The sequence below is a fragment of the Mugil cephalus genome, chromosome 5 (assembly GCF_022458985.1).
Source record: "Mugil cephalus isolate CIBA_MC_2020 chromosome 5, CIBA_Mcephalus_1.1, whole genome shotgun sequence".
Classification (NCBI taxonomy): domain Eukaryota; kingdom Metazoa; phylum Chordata; class Actinopteri; order Mugiliformes; family Mugilidae; genus Mugil; species Mugil cephalus.
The window spans coordinates 276817-293849 of record NC_061774.1 but is presented as its reverse complement, the minus strand read 5'-3'; the positions used below and the strand labels follow the sequence as shown (position 1 = coordinate 293849).

General features: G+C 39.3%; 1 protein-coding gene across 2 annotated transcripts in view; it reads left to right on the top strand.

The window, feature by feature from the left end:
• immt (inner membrane protein, mitochondrial (mitofilin)) overlaps positions 1-17033 on the top strand; it is a 57076-nt gene that overhangs the window by 13065 nt on the left and 26978 nt on the right. For both annotated transcript variants that reach the window (XM_047584369.1, XM_047584368.1), the window contains exons 2-4: positions 5514-5584; positions 6850-7039; positions 7236-7365. In XM_047584369.1, coding sequence (XP_047440325.1) covers positions 5514-5584; positions 6850-7039; positions 7236-7365 — 391 coding nt within the window. The remainder of the gene's footprint in view (positions 1-5513; positions 5585-6849; positions 7040-7235; positions 7366-17033) is intronic.

Sequence of the window (17033 nt, the reverse complement as noted above, 5' to 3'; positions counted from 1 at the left end):
AAATGTATGGGAGAAAGGGATCAGCATTAACAGCAGAGACATCAAGAGGAGTCCCTGATTAATGAAATGGTCTCTGCTGTGGTCCAGACCTGCGGCTCAGGGGTTGCCGTGGCAACCCAAGGTGGTCGTCAATGATGACAGAACAGCGCGGGGCCGTGTGTGTAACTGTAATAACATAAAGTTATTTGAGTGTTTGTGTGTGCGCATGTCTGTGGCGTGCTTGCGCGTTTGTGTGTTTAACTGTAATAACAAAGTTACCTCGTGGATGGGGAATTGTGTGTGTTGGTGTGCATTGTTGTAACAAATGTATGGGAGAAAGGGATCAGCATTAACAGCAGAGACATCAAGAGGAGTCCCTGATTAATGAAATGGTCTCAGCTGTGGTCCAGACCTGCGGCTCAGGGGTTGCCGTGGCAACCCAAGGTGGTCGTCAATGATGACAGAACAGCGCGGGGCCGGGACACAGAGAGATGTGGACAAATAGGCTGATTTTCCTAGCTATATTTGCCACCTTTTCAATGGTCTCACATTTGGGCTTACTGTGACAAAACGGCAGCTCCCATCAGAAAAACAAGCAGACCGTGGGCGTCGTAAGACCTTCCTGAAGACTTTGATATACGTTTTTGTCGTAGAGTAAATATTTTGGATACACTCATGAGTTAAAAACATTGTTCCCTTCTGCTTCTCTGTCAAAATCTACAGTGGGGGAAATAAGTATTTGATCCCCTGCTGAATTTGTAAGTTTGCCCACTTCCATAGAAATGATCAGACTCTGGTTTTTATGGTTGTTTACTGGTTATGGGTATAGACAGAATATCAATCGAAAATGCATAAAAAACACACAATCTAAAAGTTATAAATTGTTATGTATTTTATTAAGGGAAATAAGTATTTGATCCCCAACAATTCACTTAGAATTCAGGCTCCTACAGATTGGCTGGTGCGCATGTGGCACACAGCTGTGCTCAGTCAACTAATTACCAATACTCCTGATCTTAACTCGTCATGTATATAAAGCACACCTGCTCTAAGAATCGGTTTCTTACATTCCAACTTCTACAGCACCATGGGCAAGACCAAAGAGCTGTCAAAAGATGTCAGGGACAAGATTGTAGACCTGCACAAGGCTGGTATAGGTTACAAAACCATCAGCAAAAGGCTTGGTGAGAAGGTGACAACTATTGGTGCCATTATTCGCAAGTGGAAGACCCATAAAAGGACCATCAACTGTCCTCGGTCTGGAGCTCCCCGCAAAATCTCGCCTCATGGAGTGAGGATGATGATGAGAAAGGTGAGGGAGCAGCCTAAAACAACACGGCAGGAGCTTGTTAATGATCTGGAAGCAGTTGGGACCTCCGTCACCAAGAAAACAGTTGGCAACACACTGCGCCGTTATGGATTGAACTCTTGCAGTGCCCGCAAGGTCCCCCTGCTCAAGAAGGCACATGTACAGGCCCGCCTTAAGTTTGCCAGTGAACATCTAAATGACTCAGAGAAGGCTTGGGAGAAAGTGCTGTGGTCTGACGAAACCAAAGTTGAGCTATTTGGCATTAACTCGACCCGCCGTGTTTGGAGGATGAAAAAACGTGAGTATGACCCAAAGAACACCATACCCACGGTTAAGCATGGAGGTGGAAACATCATATTTTGGGGCTGTTTTTCAGCAAAGGGTACAGGGCAACTTCACCGCATTATGGGGCCAATGAATGCAGCCATGTACTGTAACATCTTGGACAAAAACCTTCTTTCCTCAGCAAGAACACTGAAGATGCCTCGTGGGTGGGTTTTCCAACATGACAATGACCCAAAACATACTGCCAGGACAACAAAGGAGTGGCTCAAGAAGAAGCATATTAAGGTCATGGAGTGGCCTAGTCAGTCTCCAGACCTTAACCCGATCGAAAACCTGTGGAGGGAGCTGAAGCTCCGAGTTTCCAAGAGGCAGCCAAGAAACTTGAAGGATTTAGAGACTGTCTGTAAAGATGAATGGGCCAAAATCCCTCCTGCGCTGTGTGCAAACCTGGTGACCAACTACAAGAAACGTCTCATCGCTGTGCTTGCCAACAAAGGTTTCTCTACAGAGTACTGACTTGTGTTGTGTTTGGGGATCAAATACTTATTTCCCTTAATAAAATACATAACAATTTATAACTTTTAGATTGTGTGTTTTTTATGCATTTTCGATTGATATTCTGTCTATACCCATAACCAGTAAACGACCATAAAAACCAGAGTCTGATCATTTCTATGGAAGTGGGCAAACTTACAAATTCAGGGGATCAAATACTTATTTCCCCCACTGTACATTGGAGTCAGTGGAGAGCAGACAAGTACTTTACCGCGATCAGAGGATTGCAGTTTAAGTTTAGTATGTCTCACTGGTTTGCCGAGCACATTGTGAGAGAAAGAACAAGTTTGTCTACACAAAAATTCTTGTGTCTGGTGTGTAAATTGTGGCCAGGACAAGCGTGGAAAGAGAAAAATTTCAAGCCATTTCACACACTAGCCTTCACTCTAAGTTACGAGCTTGTGCACTCTAAAATTAATTTCGACAGAAATTTTCATGGTCATTGAACAATGATTGATCAAAAACTATAACACTTCTCACATAAGGATTAATACACCAATACACAAGGCTTGTGTCTACATTTTAAAATTTAAATGAAGTCTGTAGGTGAAAGTATGCCTGAGCAGTAGACCGTTGAAAAACTCTTTTGCGTTTTTTTTTTTCACCCGTCCCATTCATTTCCAATGGGAAATTTGTCACAGTTTTTTGTGACTTACTAAAGAAAAGTAATAGCACATCAATAGCCGATCAAACCGCACGATATATAACTTGCCCTACAGCTCTGAGCTGTAGGACGAGTTAAGGGACAAGAAACACGCAGTATAACAATTGGGCCTCAGGGCTTCGCTTGCCCCGTAGCCGTAATATATATATATATATATAAATATATATATAACAAATCTGTACAAGTGAACATGTGTTCCGATTGAATATGGGTTATTTCACATGGTGAGTCCAATGATTATATAAAGAAATACGTAAGTAGATGACAAGAAAGCGAACATGAGTTCTTAGTAAAAATATACGTTATTGCACAAGAAAAAATTTATCCAACCAACTGATTAGTGTCTGACACTCAAAGTGAGGAGTTGTACAGGTTGATGGCCACAGGCAGGAATGATTTCCTGTGGCGCTCTGTAGTGCATTGGGGTGAAATCAGTCTGGTGCTGAAGGAACTCCTGTGTCTGACCAGCACATCATGGAGTAGATTGTCCTTCACTTTGTGAAGCATTCTCCTGTATGACACAACTGTAAGAGGGTCTAGCTTCAGTCCCACATAGTCACTGGCCTTGCAGATTAGTTTGTTTCAGTCTGTTGCTTTCTGCTAAGCCCAAGCTTGTTATCGTTACATAAGCATTGCTTGTACCGTAACGTTATGTTGTTTAAACGTTGACCCACTTTTAATGTGCCGAGTACCGACTGTAGCCTGTAACAAATGCTAATTAGCTAGCTTCCCCTTCGGGGGTAAATAAAGATTTTTCTGATTCTGATCCTTGAAAAGTCTTGAAAGGCATTGAATTCATTAATCTGAAAAATAAGGCCTTGATTGGCATTAAATGTCTTAAAAATTTCAACAAATGCTAAGTAGGATGATATGATTGTAATTAGTTGCAAATCTAAAAATAATAGGCAACATTTATTTTTACAAATAATTTGTGAATAGCAGTAATGTCACGTAATCACTTGAGCGGAACCAATAACAGTCAATGCGTTTACATTTAGAGCTTAATCGAGCTATGCTCAAAATTTGACTTTCTGACTACGGTCCTTGTCTCAGTTTACATGCAGCGCAAGAAAATCGAATAACTGTTCTCCTCCACACTAGGTGGCGATACGTGTCTTTTCAGCAGGATAATACCACGTTAATACAGCCCAATTTCTGGTTGACCTATTACATGATATAATAAACTAGAGTTGTTCATGCGGCGGTCCAGCATTTCAAACAACGACCATAGGGATAATAGTACATTTTTAAATCTCGTATGTAATGTTCTTGCTACTTCTGGTGCAGGTAAGATCCGTGGTCCCTCAGACGGTTCTTCTAGCAGCTCCTTTTATCATCTTCTTCTTCTACGACTGGCTTTCTTGAATGTTTTTGTTCCGGGGTTGCAGCGATTGTGGAGCATGCGCGCACACATTATCCAATTGAAAAATGTGATTCACTGTATACATGCCGGAGAAAATCGAATTCCAATCGCATTATCTGGGTGTCTCAATCGGATATTGAGAACTCCGATTTTAACTGGAGTAACGTGTTTACATGCACTTAAGTTCTCCTGTTATAGTCCAATTAAGGCAATAATTAGTTTGTTTTTTTTTTCACGCGCATGTAAACGCACTGAGTGGTGTGTTTGCGGCCGTAACTTGACAGCATGCTGAGGCCGTGTTAAACATGTTGCTATTATTTGGCTGATGGACTCTTTAAGTGTGTCCGTATATTATGTGTTAATCGACTGGTGTTTAGCTGTAGTGGTGTTGTCATTTATATTTTAGTTTAGTTTTCTGTTTGCTGTTTGTCCTACCGAACAGTAGTCGATTAGCCTGTTGTCTGCTAACTGGCGCACAGCGCCGCTACGTCTTTGTAAGAATCTCCATTGACATATTGAAGTATATGGTATCTAGCGCTGCTTGTGGTTTGAGCTTTTAACGGTTAACCATATGGACTTCAGAAGCTGTTCGATTACTCTACCGACATGTTGAACGGTGGCCGAGGCAACTGTTGCAATGCACTCTGGGATTTATAGTATCAGTAGAGCGCACGCAAAATACATGGGGGGCAATTCTGATAGATAATACACTACATTTGGCCTTGAGTTTGACATGTGTGCCATAAGGAGGACTAATTCAGATAAAACAATAAATAAATACCTAAAAAAAAAAAAAATATGTGCCAGAAATACTATTTATTTATTTACTATTTATTTAAATATGAATAAATATGTCAAAATAAATGAAGACATAATGGTTTCTTCAGTCCATCTTGATAACATTTAATTTTTGTGTTTGTTTGTTTATCTCCTATCTGTAAATGTCCTCGTATTTCACCTTAGAACATTTTGTGAACTTATTATTTTTTTCATTATTCATGAAAAAAAATATACTGTGATATACTGTGATACTGTCAGAATTTTGAAAAATACCATGATATAAATTTTTGGTCATACCACCCAGCCCTAGTTAAAACCCAGAGGAAGCAACTTGAACTGGCTTAACTTTATAAAATCCAGTACAGGTAAATTGAAATTAATCAGCTTACTATAAACCTGTTTATTTGCTGATTTATTTATTTCAACAGCTTACTCAGATCTTGTGAGACATAATGTATTGTTAAGATATGTGTACCCGTGTCTGTTTCAGGTGCTAAACATGTCATGAACAAGCTGTCTGTCGCATATGGATTTTTTATTTTTTCCTCAGTCTGTCTACCTCTTTCCTCTCTCTCTAGAAGAACTCGGGGAGAACTTACCCCTTAATCAATCTGCATCACTGCCGCCATTACACAGCAGGAGAGACCAGGTAAAACCTAAGCATAGAAACGCGATACAGATATGAATTCCTGTAGTTTAAATAAAGTATCTTTATTCTAATAGCATAATTCATTCAAGTAATTGTTTGACTTACTGTTCCAATATCATCAAAAATACCAATGTGCTTGCTTAAAAAATATGTTTTTCTTGTTTTCTGAAAACGTTCAAATATGACTTAGGCAATTATTAGGCCAAAGATATGGTAAATGGTTTTGTACTTAAGCCCAAGTCCTTTTCTGTCACAATGTCACATCTACCCATTTGTTAACACAAGCTTATAAACACCAGTGCACCAGTGAGCACTATGAATAACTCTGGGTTCTGTGTCTTGCTCTATGACATGAAGACCATTCAGCTGTCCATTTAACAAGAGGCTAAACTTCTGACTCTACTAAGCCAAAGTCACCCAATAAATAAAAAAGCTTTCTATAATATCCCATATTACATTCAGCTGTACACTCCTGAACAACATCTTATGAACAGGGAAAACATTACAGGTATTTGCATTTTGCGCTGGTGGATCATAACCAGGTTGTAAGTAGAGTTTCAGAATGCAACACATAAAAAATTGGAGCAAGACAGTAGGAACGTTATTGAAAACTGCAGTACGACACAAACAGGCTGTTCAGGTTTGTTAGAAGCCGCACCATTTTTCTTGATCACTTCAAAAATTAATTTAGGCATGCCTGATGCAACTGTTTCCAGGAGGCAGGTGGGAATGTATTTCCAAGACAAAAAGCCCTTTAGCTTTTGCCAGTAAGGTCATGATAATGTGAATGTCTGAAAGCAAATGTCACAACAGGCGTATTTTTGCAGATGACCATAGCCTTTTTAAGCTTTTGTCTCCTTGGTCCAGTTTCTTCTTTTTGCATTTTAAAGCGCCTTCTACAACTTTGTTATGATCTACAAATTCCGAGTAACTGTAATTTTTCCCCCAGCGTTGAGATTTTGTTCAGGAGTGTATATTCTTTTGTCATATGACCAGACATGGAATTGTGTCTGGCTTTTTGCTTCATGTTTTTATGGCTCTGCAGTCCTGGTCCCACCAATTTTCCTAGTACTTATCCTGTTGTTCCCAAGGTTTCTTTTTAAAAAAGAAAATCTTTTTATGATACCATATGAGTGGGTGTCTTCTTGTTAATAAAGATTTTTTTTCTTTCTAGTGCAGCGGTTTGGTTGATATTAGTGCTATATTAAAAAACAATATTAATTGCAACGAGAAAATCATGTCTCTTCCTTCCTCTTCTATCACAGTAGCACAACTAAAGTGGTTGCTGCTGGCTTGTTGACCTTAAGCGGTACCATTGGAGGTACAGTACTGTATGCCAAATGGGACCCTAAGTTTAGATCAGCAGTGGAGAAGAATGTTCCATACTCTGACTGGCTGTTGGGTTTGGCTTTGGGACCTGGTTCTCAAGATCATGGACTTCCTGTCAAGAAACAGGTCAGCATATGAAAATGTAAAGAATATCATGTTGATTCAAATGTAATACTAATTAAATTCAAATACTCTTTTTACTGAACTGTGTTTTTTTTTTCTATAAGCCAGGCACTTCCTGTGTTGATATTCAATACTGACAGATTTGCATAAGCACTGAATGATATAATGCTTTTTAAAAATATAATTGCTGTTTGCTCAGCCACCCTCCATGATTGAAAAACAAGTAAAGGCATCCAAAGATAGGACAGAGATGAAAGTGACAGACGCAGCAGAGAGTCCAGTCAACGAGTCCAGTCTGGACTCAACGGAGACTGCACAGAGCATAACAGGTAGGTCTGATTGGGGCTTCCATCCCATCTATTTGAAGACTTAATGGCAACTGTTGTTATTTTATACAGGCCACTATCCATATTAAAAGAGTTCATGTGGTTTGTGCTCACCTAACATCCATGAGATCCCATAACGTTGATCGGGATCCCATCCTCATCAACGTGAAGCGTAATAAGACAGGCCATGCACTAACACACTGCCACCACAGGCTAGTCGGATGTTTTACACTTTGATGGTCCTCATGCATTGCACATCAGTGACGGTGTTAGAGGAGACAATGGATTGGATTCATACTGTGGCAGGATGCCATTGAATCACCATATCTAGGGATGGACATCGATTTTATTGATGCAATGCCTCAATAATTAGTCCAATTAGTCAATTCTAGTGAAGTGAAGCCTCATTTTTGACCATTTCAGCCTCTTTGCTATCTTCGTTGTCGTCATGTGAGAGCCACGTAATTCAGTTCAATTCAGTTTTATTTATATAGTGTCAATAACAATACAAATCATCTCAAGACGCTTCACAAAAAACAGCCTGCAACCTCCAGAGCAAGCCTGATGGCGACGGTTGCAAGGAAAAACTCCCTTTTAACAGGAAGAAACCTTGAGCAGAACCCAGCTCATTTGGAGGGACCCATCTGCTGAAGGCCAGCTGGGTAGAAACAGAGAAGATAGAGAGAAAAGAAGAGCAGGAGAAACAAGATAAACAAACTTCTGTCGTAGATACATACGTCAAGCTGAAGGAAACATGTAGGGTCTAGTAATATAACACATAGCTGATGATCTATGAGACAGTTTGTGAGTATAACAGGAATCATGGGCAGGTTGGTGAATTGTTCATCTAGGTAGGAGTGGACAACTGGAGGAGGCCATGGTAACTGGGGCAGATGTAGTTTATGGAGCTCCACAGGTCTGATACACAGCACTCCAGACCATGAAGACTGGGCTGGTTGATGAGGCCACAACAGCAGATGTAGCTTAGAACTCCACAGGTCAGATATTCAGCACTCCAGACCAGAGACCCTCACAAGATGATGGAGGGGGAGGGGAGCGGAGGGGAGAGAGTAAGACACATGGTTAGTAAATTATAAGAAATAGAAAATAAAATGATAAGATATTAGAGGACAGGAGCCAGAGAAGAAAGAGGAGAGGACATGTCCTCAGTGCATCATCCCCCTGCAGCCTAGGCCTATAGCAGCATAACTAATGGATGGTTAAGTTCAGCCCTAGCTATAAGCTTTGTCAAAAAGTAAAGTCTTAAGCCTAAAATGGTGTCTGCCTCCCGAACCCAAACTGGGAGCTGGTTCCATAGGAGAGGAGCCTGATAGCTGAAGGCTCTACCTCCCATTCCACTTTTAGAAACTCTAGGAACCACAAGCAGACCTGCACTTAGAGATTGTAGTGATCTGTTTGGACAGTATGGTACTATGAGGTCTTTCATATATGTATGTATATGTGAATGACGTGCCTCAACATAAGGATTGTTGTTCTTCTTTCAGTTTTCTGATGGCTGGCAAACCTTCAAAAGGTCTTTTAGGTGCATTACCACCACCTTCTGGAGTGGGATGTAAAGACGGCCCGATAAGCATGAAGGTTAATGATATCGATGAATTGAACCAGTTGGAACTAGTTTGTTAAAAGATTCCCATCCCTTAACCATATGACCAGGAAGCTACATAAAGCAACCTCATATTTTTGGATGCATTACTACCAACAGATATCCATCCATTGTTTGATTGTTTTTATGATTACTCTTTTCACAACCCTACTAATCTATCACAATAGTGACAGTGAATTTTAAAATTGCAATCATGCATCCTTTCAATTACAGAAACAAGCCTGAACACCTTTGTCTTCTATCAATTTCAAAATTCAAATTTCTTAAGAAGATATTGGATTTTGGACATTTTTAGACACATGGTATCCTAGAGGTGTTCCTCTGTGGTTTTAAGTCTCTTGATAGCACTGCTCTTTTAAAAGTTTTGGATCTTTTATCGCTGACTCTATTGACTCTACCATCCACAGGGTTTCAGATTCCACAGCTGATTTTGACTCTGTAGACCACAGGACCCTTTTAACTTGCTTGGAGCACCATGGTTTAGCTTACATGTCCAACAGAAGCTTCCGTTAGCCTTGGCAATGCTGTATCTTCATTAGGCTCTACCTCCTATTCTACTTTTTGAAACTCTACAAGCCACAAGTAGACCTGCATGTCGTAGGATCGTAGTCATCTGTGTGGACAATGTGGTACTATGAGGTCTTTCAGATATGATGGAGCTGGGCCTTTCAGGGCCTTGTATGTAAGGAGGAGGATTTTAAATTCAATTCTAGATTTCATAGGGAGCCAATGAAGGGAAGCTAAAACTGGAGTAATATGATCTGTCTTGCTGATTCCTGTCAGTGCTCAGACACTATTTAAGAAGTTATTTGGACAGCCAGACAGTAATGAGTTACAGTAATCCAGCCTGGAAGACACAAATGCATGAACTAGTTTTTCCGCATCACGCTGAGAAAAGATGTTCCTAATTTTGACGATATTACGCAGGTGAAAGAAAGCAGTCCAGGTCACCTGCTTTATATGAGAATTAAAGGACATATCCTGGTTAAATATAACACCAAGGTTTTTCACAGTACTACTGGAGGCCAAGGTGATGCCATCCAAAGGAACCAAGTGATTAGACAATGAATCTCTGCCATGTTTAGGGCCAAATACAATGACTTCTGTTTTGTCTGAGTTGAGAATTACAGTAGAAAATTACAGGTCATCCAAGCCTCTGTGTGTTTAAGGCATGCTTAGAGTTTAACCACACTGTAAAAAAAAAAAACTCAAAAAAAATGTAAATTTCTGGCAGCAGGGGCACTTTAATAATAATGCTTAAAGTTACAGAAATGTGCTCTTATTAGTTGTTTTAATGGCATTATTTTATTTAAAAAGGCTGTAGGCTATATTAGATTAGATGTAATATAACAGTATACAACAATAATTTGATCTTTTCAAAACATGAGAACATGAGAAAAAAATGAGACCAAGCTGAACAAGAACAGCTACAATTTCCCATTCTCCGTATTTTTATTCAACTGTAGCAGGTAGCCACTATTACAGCAATATTCAAAAATCAATTCAATTAAAATGACTGGATCTGAAACAATAAAAAAAACCAAAATTCAACTGAACTGGTAATGAAAGAAAAAAAGGAAAAAAAAGTTGAGTTACCAATTTACATACAAGTCACCATACATCCACAACATTGATTATAAATTTGTCGAAACGTCACTGGAAATTAATCCATACTCTATACCAGGGGTCGGCAACCCTCAACACTAAAAGAGCCATTTGGAAAGAAAACACTGGGAGCCACAAAACCCCTTTGACATCTAAAATGAAGATAACACTGCAGATATCGTTTTCACCTCTATGCTAGGCCCATAGTGTGTTGCATTTATGAAATTAAATAACTGCTACAGAGAAAACGAAATTGCATTATGCATACATAACGGGGATTTATCCATGGTTGGCTTACCTGGGGTCGAAAAGTTCAATAAATAGCGAGCTGGACCTGCCGGCGGGTGTCGCACGTCGGCAGTTGTGGCGTATATTTTGTCCAACAAAAAATTAAATACATTTTATTTTAATGTTAAAAGATCACAATCAATTCAAATTTAGAATTATATTTAAAAAACTAACGCACTAAATTAAAAATACATTTGAATTAAATACTCGACAGCAACTGGTAAATGAGCTGTAATGCACTGTGGGAGTTCAGTGTTTTTTGGTTGAAGTTACAACCATGAGTGTGGTGTGGCATTCAGTGTCATTCAGTTGTTGTGTAACTCTCGCTCATTCACTGATGAGTGACTAGTTGCCGCTATTCTGAGGCAGTTAGTTAGCGTGAAAAAGTGAACAGCTTTGATCAGCATCCTTGCTCCGCACCGCTCGCCGCAGAGAGCTGCAACAGAGGAACGAAAGAGCTGCATGCAGCTCCGGAGCTGCGGGTTGCCGACCCCTGCTCTATACAGTTGACGAGGTGTGGTGTCCATACTTGAACTACTTGTTGATCGTAGTGAAGTTGCAGTTTCTGAGCTGTAACCACCTGAAGAGACGGCAGAAAATATTAGCGGTTATTAAATAATAACAGCTAATAACAGTTTAAGAGGCAGGACCAGGATAAAGGTGCAAGAAGATACAGCCTTTTCCAACACCACAGCAGTCACACGAGTCCCACTATAGATGACACCGTTGCTTTGGGACAGACAAGCTTGTAAGATCTCAACATAACACACTACAAAGAAAATACACACCAGGCTGACTATACATGGGAACTAAATGAACAACATATTGTTGTTGGGGGAACTATTGCTACTGCTGGATACAAAAGTCATTTTTTTCTGTACATTGTGATAAAGTATCCTGTGTTCATCCCATAATCCCATCCCATCATTAGTTGTGTGTCATTTGCTACCGAATCAGAATCTAGAGAAGATAGACCCAACTGATGATACTGATTTATAAGCACACTGTCAATTCACTGCTGCTGATTGTACTATATTACACTAAGTTACAGGTAGATTATGTTATTTTTCAACCCATCTAACCCAAAAGAGTAATTGTGTGCAACAGATGCATGTACTCACCAGAGAGGGGCATCTGGTCAGACTGTGTTACTGGACTTGTACTGGTACTGGCTCTGCTCAACTGTTGGTTGCTCTGGCTGCTTGGAGGACTGTCCAAGACATGTTGTTGGCCTTATTAAAGGACAGATAGTAGTAATATTTAAACACAGACATCACATAGCTCAATCTGGGTATATTATTACCTAACATAATTATATCCTCAGTAGCCATTGATATATTTTAAACTGTTCCTTTCTAAATATAATGCAGTACACCACCACTAAGACCCACTATGAAATCAATGATGAACAAGGTGTAGTGTATAGTCATCACCTTTTTCTAAACATCAACAAAAATATAGAGAAGATTCTTTGAAGTATAATTCATAGTAGAACTGCTGTATTGGACTGCATTGATTAGTGCAGGTGGACCTAATAAGTAGATTTTGACTGTGTACATTTTTCTAATGTGAAAGTTTATTCTGTACAAACTGAAACACATACTTGTCTTTTTGAGCAGTGACAGACGTTTCCTGGCTTCAACTGGTCTGAGGACAGAAAGGAGGTCACTCTCCTGCAGGTAGCTCAGGTCCTCAACTCCTAAACATTGCAGATGCTCCAGCAAAGGCATAGGGTATCTCAGTTTATGCATCGATTTGATGAAAGACAGAAGCGGACAAAAAATACTGTTACTGTCAGATTTTAATCTTTCAAACTCCAGATGACTCTGAGTCAACAATGCTATGCTTAAGTGAAATTAATCTTGTCCCACAAAGCTTGTACACATGCAAATGGTAATAATCTAGTTTCTGCTCAGGCTTCCAACATTTCATGCTTGTTTCACTTCATACAATGCAAATGCTGGCACATAGGACACATCATGAGGTGTAACAATAAAGTATACATGCTGGTCCTGCATCACAAGCATGAGCTGAATCTGTCTGAATTCAAGTGCCTCACCTTGGTTTAAACACAGAAAGACCCTTTTTGTACTGAGTGCCACTGCTTCACTGTACAGTTCAGCATGGAAAGGAGTGGAGTTCTTAACCACAAGTTTATGCCATGAAATCAAATCTCACCACTTATCTGCAGAAAGAAAGAAATAAAAAATGATGAATCATGAAATTTGCCAAAATCAAAATAAATGCTATTGGTTGTGAAAATGTCAACCTAAACTGTGTTAGCAGATCTCCTCTCAGTAAACTAGAAGATGATCGTTAGCTTATCCTTTACATATTTTTCAGTATTGTTTTGAATTTCATGTTGACCACTGACTAGTGTTGCACCAAAATTAAAATTTGAAAAACCTTGAAAAAGGCAGAGTAGGTCGCTCCTCCTATATTTGTGGGAGGCAAGAGGAAGATGAAAATATTAGTTTTAAGAAAGAGTAACTGGTTGAAATAAACCATTACCAAATCTCAGTATCATTTATAAAACATTTGTTCTCTCTTCTTTGGAAGAAAATCAACTTAAAATGGCTTATCAGCGACAACTGCATGTGGAGGAGTAGGAGCAGTCTGCGCGGAAAAAAGACTTTGACATTTTGACACGTTCCATAAAATCCAGCTTCCTATCCTAGCCAGAAATTATGCCATTTCAAGACACGCAGTAAAAGTTATGGCCAAAAAAAATAGTGAAAATGTAGAAGAGGGTTAATAATCGATTATTGTTCATTGTTGCAGCTCTAAACAAATGTTGTTCCTCTTTCTCTCCGCCTGTGTCAGTCAGTTCACAAAAGTAAACGTAATGACTCACTGTTAAGTGCTAAGCTAATGTTAACGTAAATAAAATAAAAAGTGGTTGGTCTGGCTGACTACTAACACTCATAGATATATATCTATGACTAACACTGGCAGACGACATGTGAAGACGCCGCCGCCGCCGGCCATACTTTTGTCATCGTAGTTAGCTAACATTTCAATTGACGACATGCTAGCGGATTGGTTTTGTCGACTGCGTAAAGTCAGAGGCATGGTGGTAAATAAAGCTAATACTACTCAGCTTCAGTTTGATACTTGCCTTCTGCCTTCATCCTTCCTCCAGCCTCGACATTAGCTGCTGTTTGCTCCAAGTTTCTGTGACCAAACGGGAACAGCCGCGTGGTGGTTGTTGACCTTGTTAAGCGTAACGTCAAAGACGGATGTTCAGTGTCCCAACAGCCAATGGCATGTCTTCTCCTTCTTCTTCTTCTCCAACCGTTTCTGTCGACCAATCCAAACGGGACCCGCGCTTTTCAAGTACGCACTCCAATGACATGTCGCGTTCACGTTTTTGTCTTTTGTGTTTGTGCAGGGAGACGTTGCAGCAGTAAAATGTCTCTTGATTACACGTGTTTTGTTCAGACATGCTGTGAAATAATTCAAGACGTTGTGATATACATTGGATTGTATATATATATATATATATATATATATACACACAATAGCCTACAGTGTTAAATCGTTATTTTACTATAATTTCTCAGTAATTTTAAATGATTTTTTTAAGTTTTAAGTTTTGTTGAATTTTACAGTTTATTCCATTAAATAACAGATAAATATTTGTAAAATTATGATTCATTTGTGAACATATTTTAACAATAAATATATGTATTTCTAATGTTTTTTGTAAAAGAACAGAAATATCATGTTTACACATGTATTTTCACAGTTACATTGATTTCATGTTATTTTAAATTTGACATGTAAAATCGCAGTCTTTTTCGTTGATTGTCCAGATTGTTTCTGTATTTTTAAAATACGGAAATAATATGTTAAATAATCAGTAAAATTTCGTTATATTACATTTTTTTTTTTTACAGTGCAGGTGATTAGTTTCATGGATAAATATAACTGTGTAGCAATGGAAGTTTATGTCATACTTTGTAATAATATTGTCTAAGGGAAGCATGTATAACGTGAATAATATTGGTCCTAGCACAGTACCCTGAGGGACTCCATAGCTTACTTTGTTATATATAGAAGACTCATTGTTAACATAGACAAATTGTAATCTGTCTGACAAATATGATTCAAATATGAATATGATATGATTCAGTCTAAAGCAGTTCCTTTAATCTTGATCACACTTTCAAGTCTCTGCAGTAGAATACTGTGATCTATAGTGTCAAATGCAGCAACCTAGATCTAGCAGGACAAATATAGAGACAAACCCATCATCTGAAGCCATGAGGAGATCGTTGGTAACTTTAACCAGAGCTGTTTCTGTTCTATCGTGAACTCTAAAATCTGACTGAAATTCTTTTAACAAACCACTCCTGTTTAAATGATCACACAACCAATTAGCAATAACCCTTTCTAAAACTTTAGGAATAAAAGGAAGGTTGGAAATATAGGGTTGGCCTATATTTGGCTAATATATCTGGGTCAAGAGTAGGCTTTCTAAGTAAAGGTTTAATTACAGCAGTTTTAAAAGACTGTGGCACATATCCTGTTAAAAAAGATAAGTTTATGTGATTAATTTTTTATTTTTATTTTTTTTGAAAAATATGCTTGAAATAGTGGATGCATGTAGCCAGTAGCTCCGTAAAGAATAACGTTTTTAGGTTATTCTAAGTGTGTTAATGGTTGTTTTTGTCTGACTTGTTCTAGTTTTTTTTCTGTGCCTTTATCCAATCAAAATGGTTTTCGGTTGTTTTAGTCTATTTGTACTGTTTTATTTAGTTTTTCTCTGGACTTTTTGTTTTTTGGCTGTTTTGTTGGTTGTTGGCTGTGGCTTTTGGTGGAGCGGCCGTTGTGTCCGGTGGTGTGTTCCTGCTATTGGCTGCGAGTGCTGTCCATGTCCCCTGAGCTGCCCGGAGTAAAGCCTAAGTGCTTTGGATGCTAAACCTCCGAAGAAGTCCTGGGCAAGTCACGCTGGAGTTGGCGGTGGACGAGCGGAGAAGGTGCTTTGGGTCGGTGGTGCCACCTGTCGTCAAGGGGATTGTGAGGTCTTTGGCAGTGGGATGGAGTGACTCTGTGTGCTTGATGGGATCCACGGGGAGTGTGTCATGAGAAGTGCTTTGAAGATCTGGTTCATAGGACCTAGGGGTGGGCAAAAATATCATATCATGATTTTTTAAAATCATGATATGATATGTAGCCACCGCTACACACATAAACAAGGAGGCGGGTAAGAAAGCGCGTCACTGTCCGTAATTTGCTATGATGTTTGGTGATTGGTCGGTCAGGTTGACGACGTAATACGTCTGGTGCGACGGCGCATCAGCATAGAACTGCAATTTATAGAATGTACCCTCGACGATCCCACGATCTCTGCAGTTTGACAGATCGTCTTCACGTCGTAGTCGTTCACAATTTAATATCGTCATATCGCCCACTACTAATAAGACCACAGTACATCTGTACCCGGATTCAGACTCTACGGGCAGACATGCTCCGTTTGAATTTACATCCCTCCCTTACAAGGATACGCCATTCAACACGATGCTGCTGTTGCTATGCAACTGGTCAGAGTGTTTTTGACAACTTGTATATAGGCCTAATGGTAATTCTAGAAATTTGATTACATTGTTTATTTTAATGTTTCTTTAATTTGATCTCATTTGTTTTATCTTTCTTGTGTTTTTTCCTTCTTGAGCAATTTAGTCGGGATGGGGTCTAGAAGACAAGTTGATGGTTTAGATGCTGTAACTACTGAAGTGAGCTCAGGAAGATCAATTGGAAAGAAAGAATCCAAATATTGACTAGGTCTCACAGAGGCTTCTAATGTCTTACATCTGTACTTAGATCTTTGACAGCTGGAAGGATGCTATGAATATTATCTGTAATGCCAACAATTTTATCAGTAAAGAAGCTTGTGAAGTCATTACTGCTAGGGGCTGAAGGAATAGATGGCTCAACAGAGACTCTTTGTCGGCCTGGCTACAGTGTTGAAAAGAATTCTGAGGCTTGAGGAAACTTAGTATGTGTATACACTCACTGGCCACTATATAAGGTACACCTTGCTAGTAAAAGGTTGGACCCCCTTTTGCCTTAAGAAGTGCCTTTCGACAAGGTGTTGGAAATATTCCTCAGCTTTTGGTCCATATCCAGAGTTGTCGGCTGCACATCTATG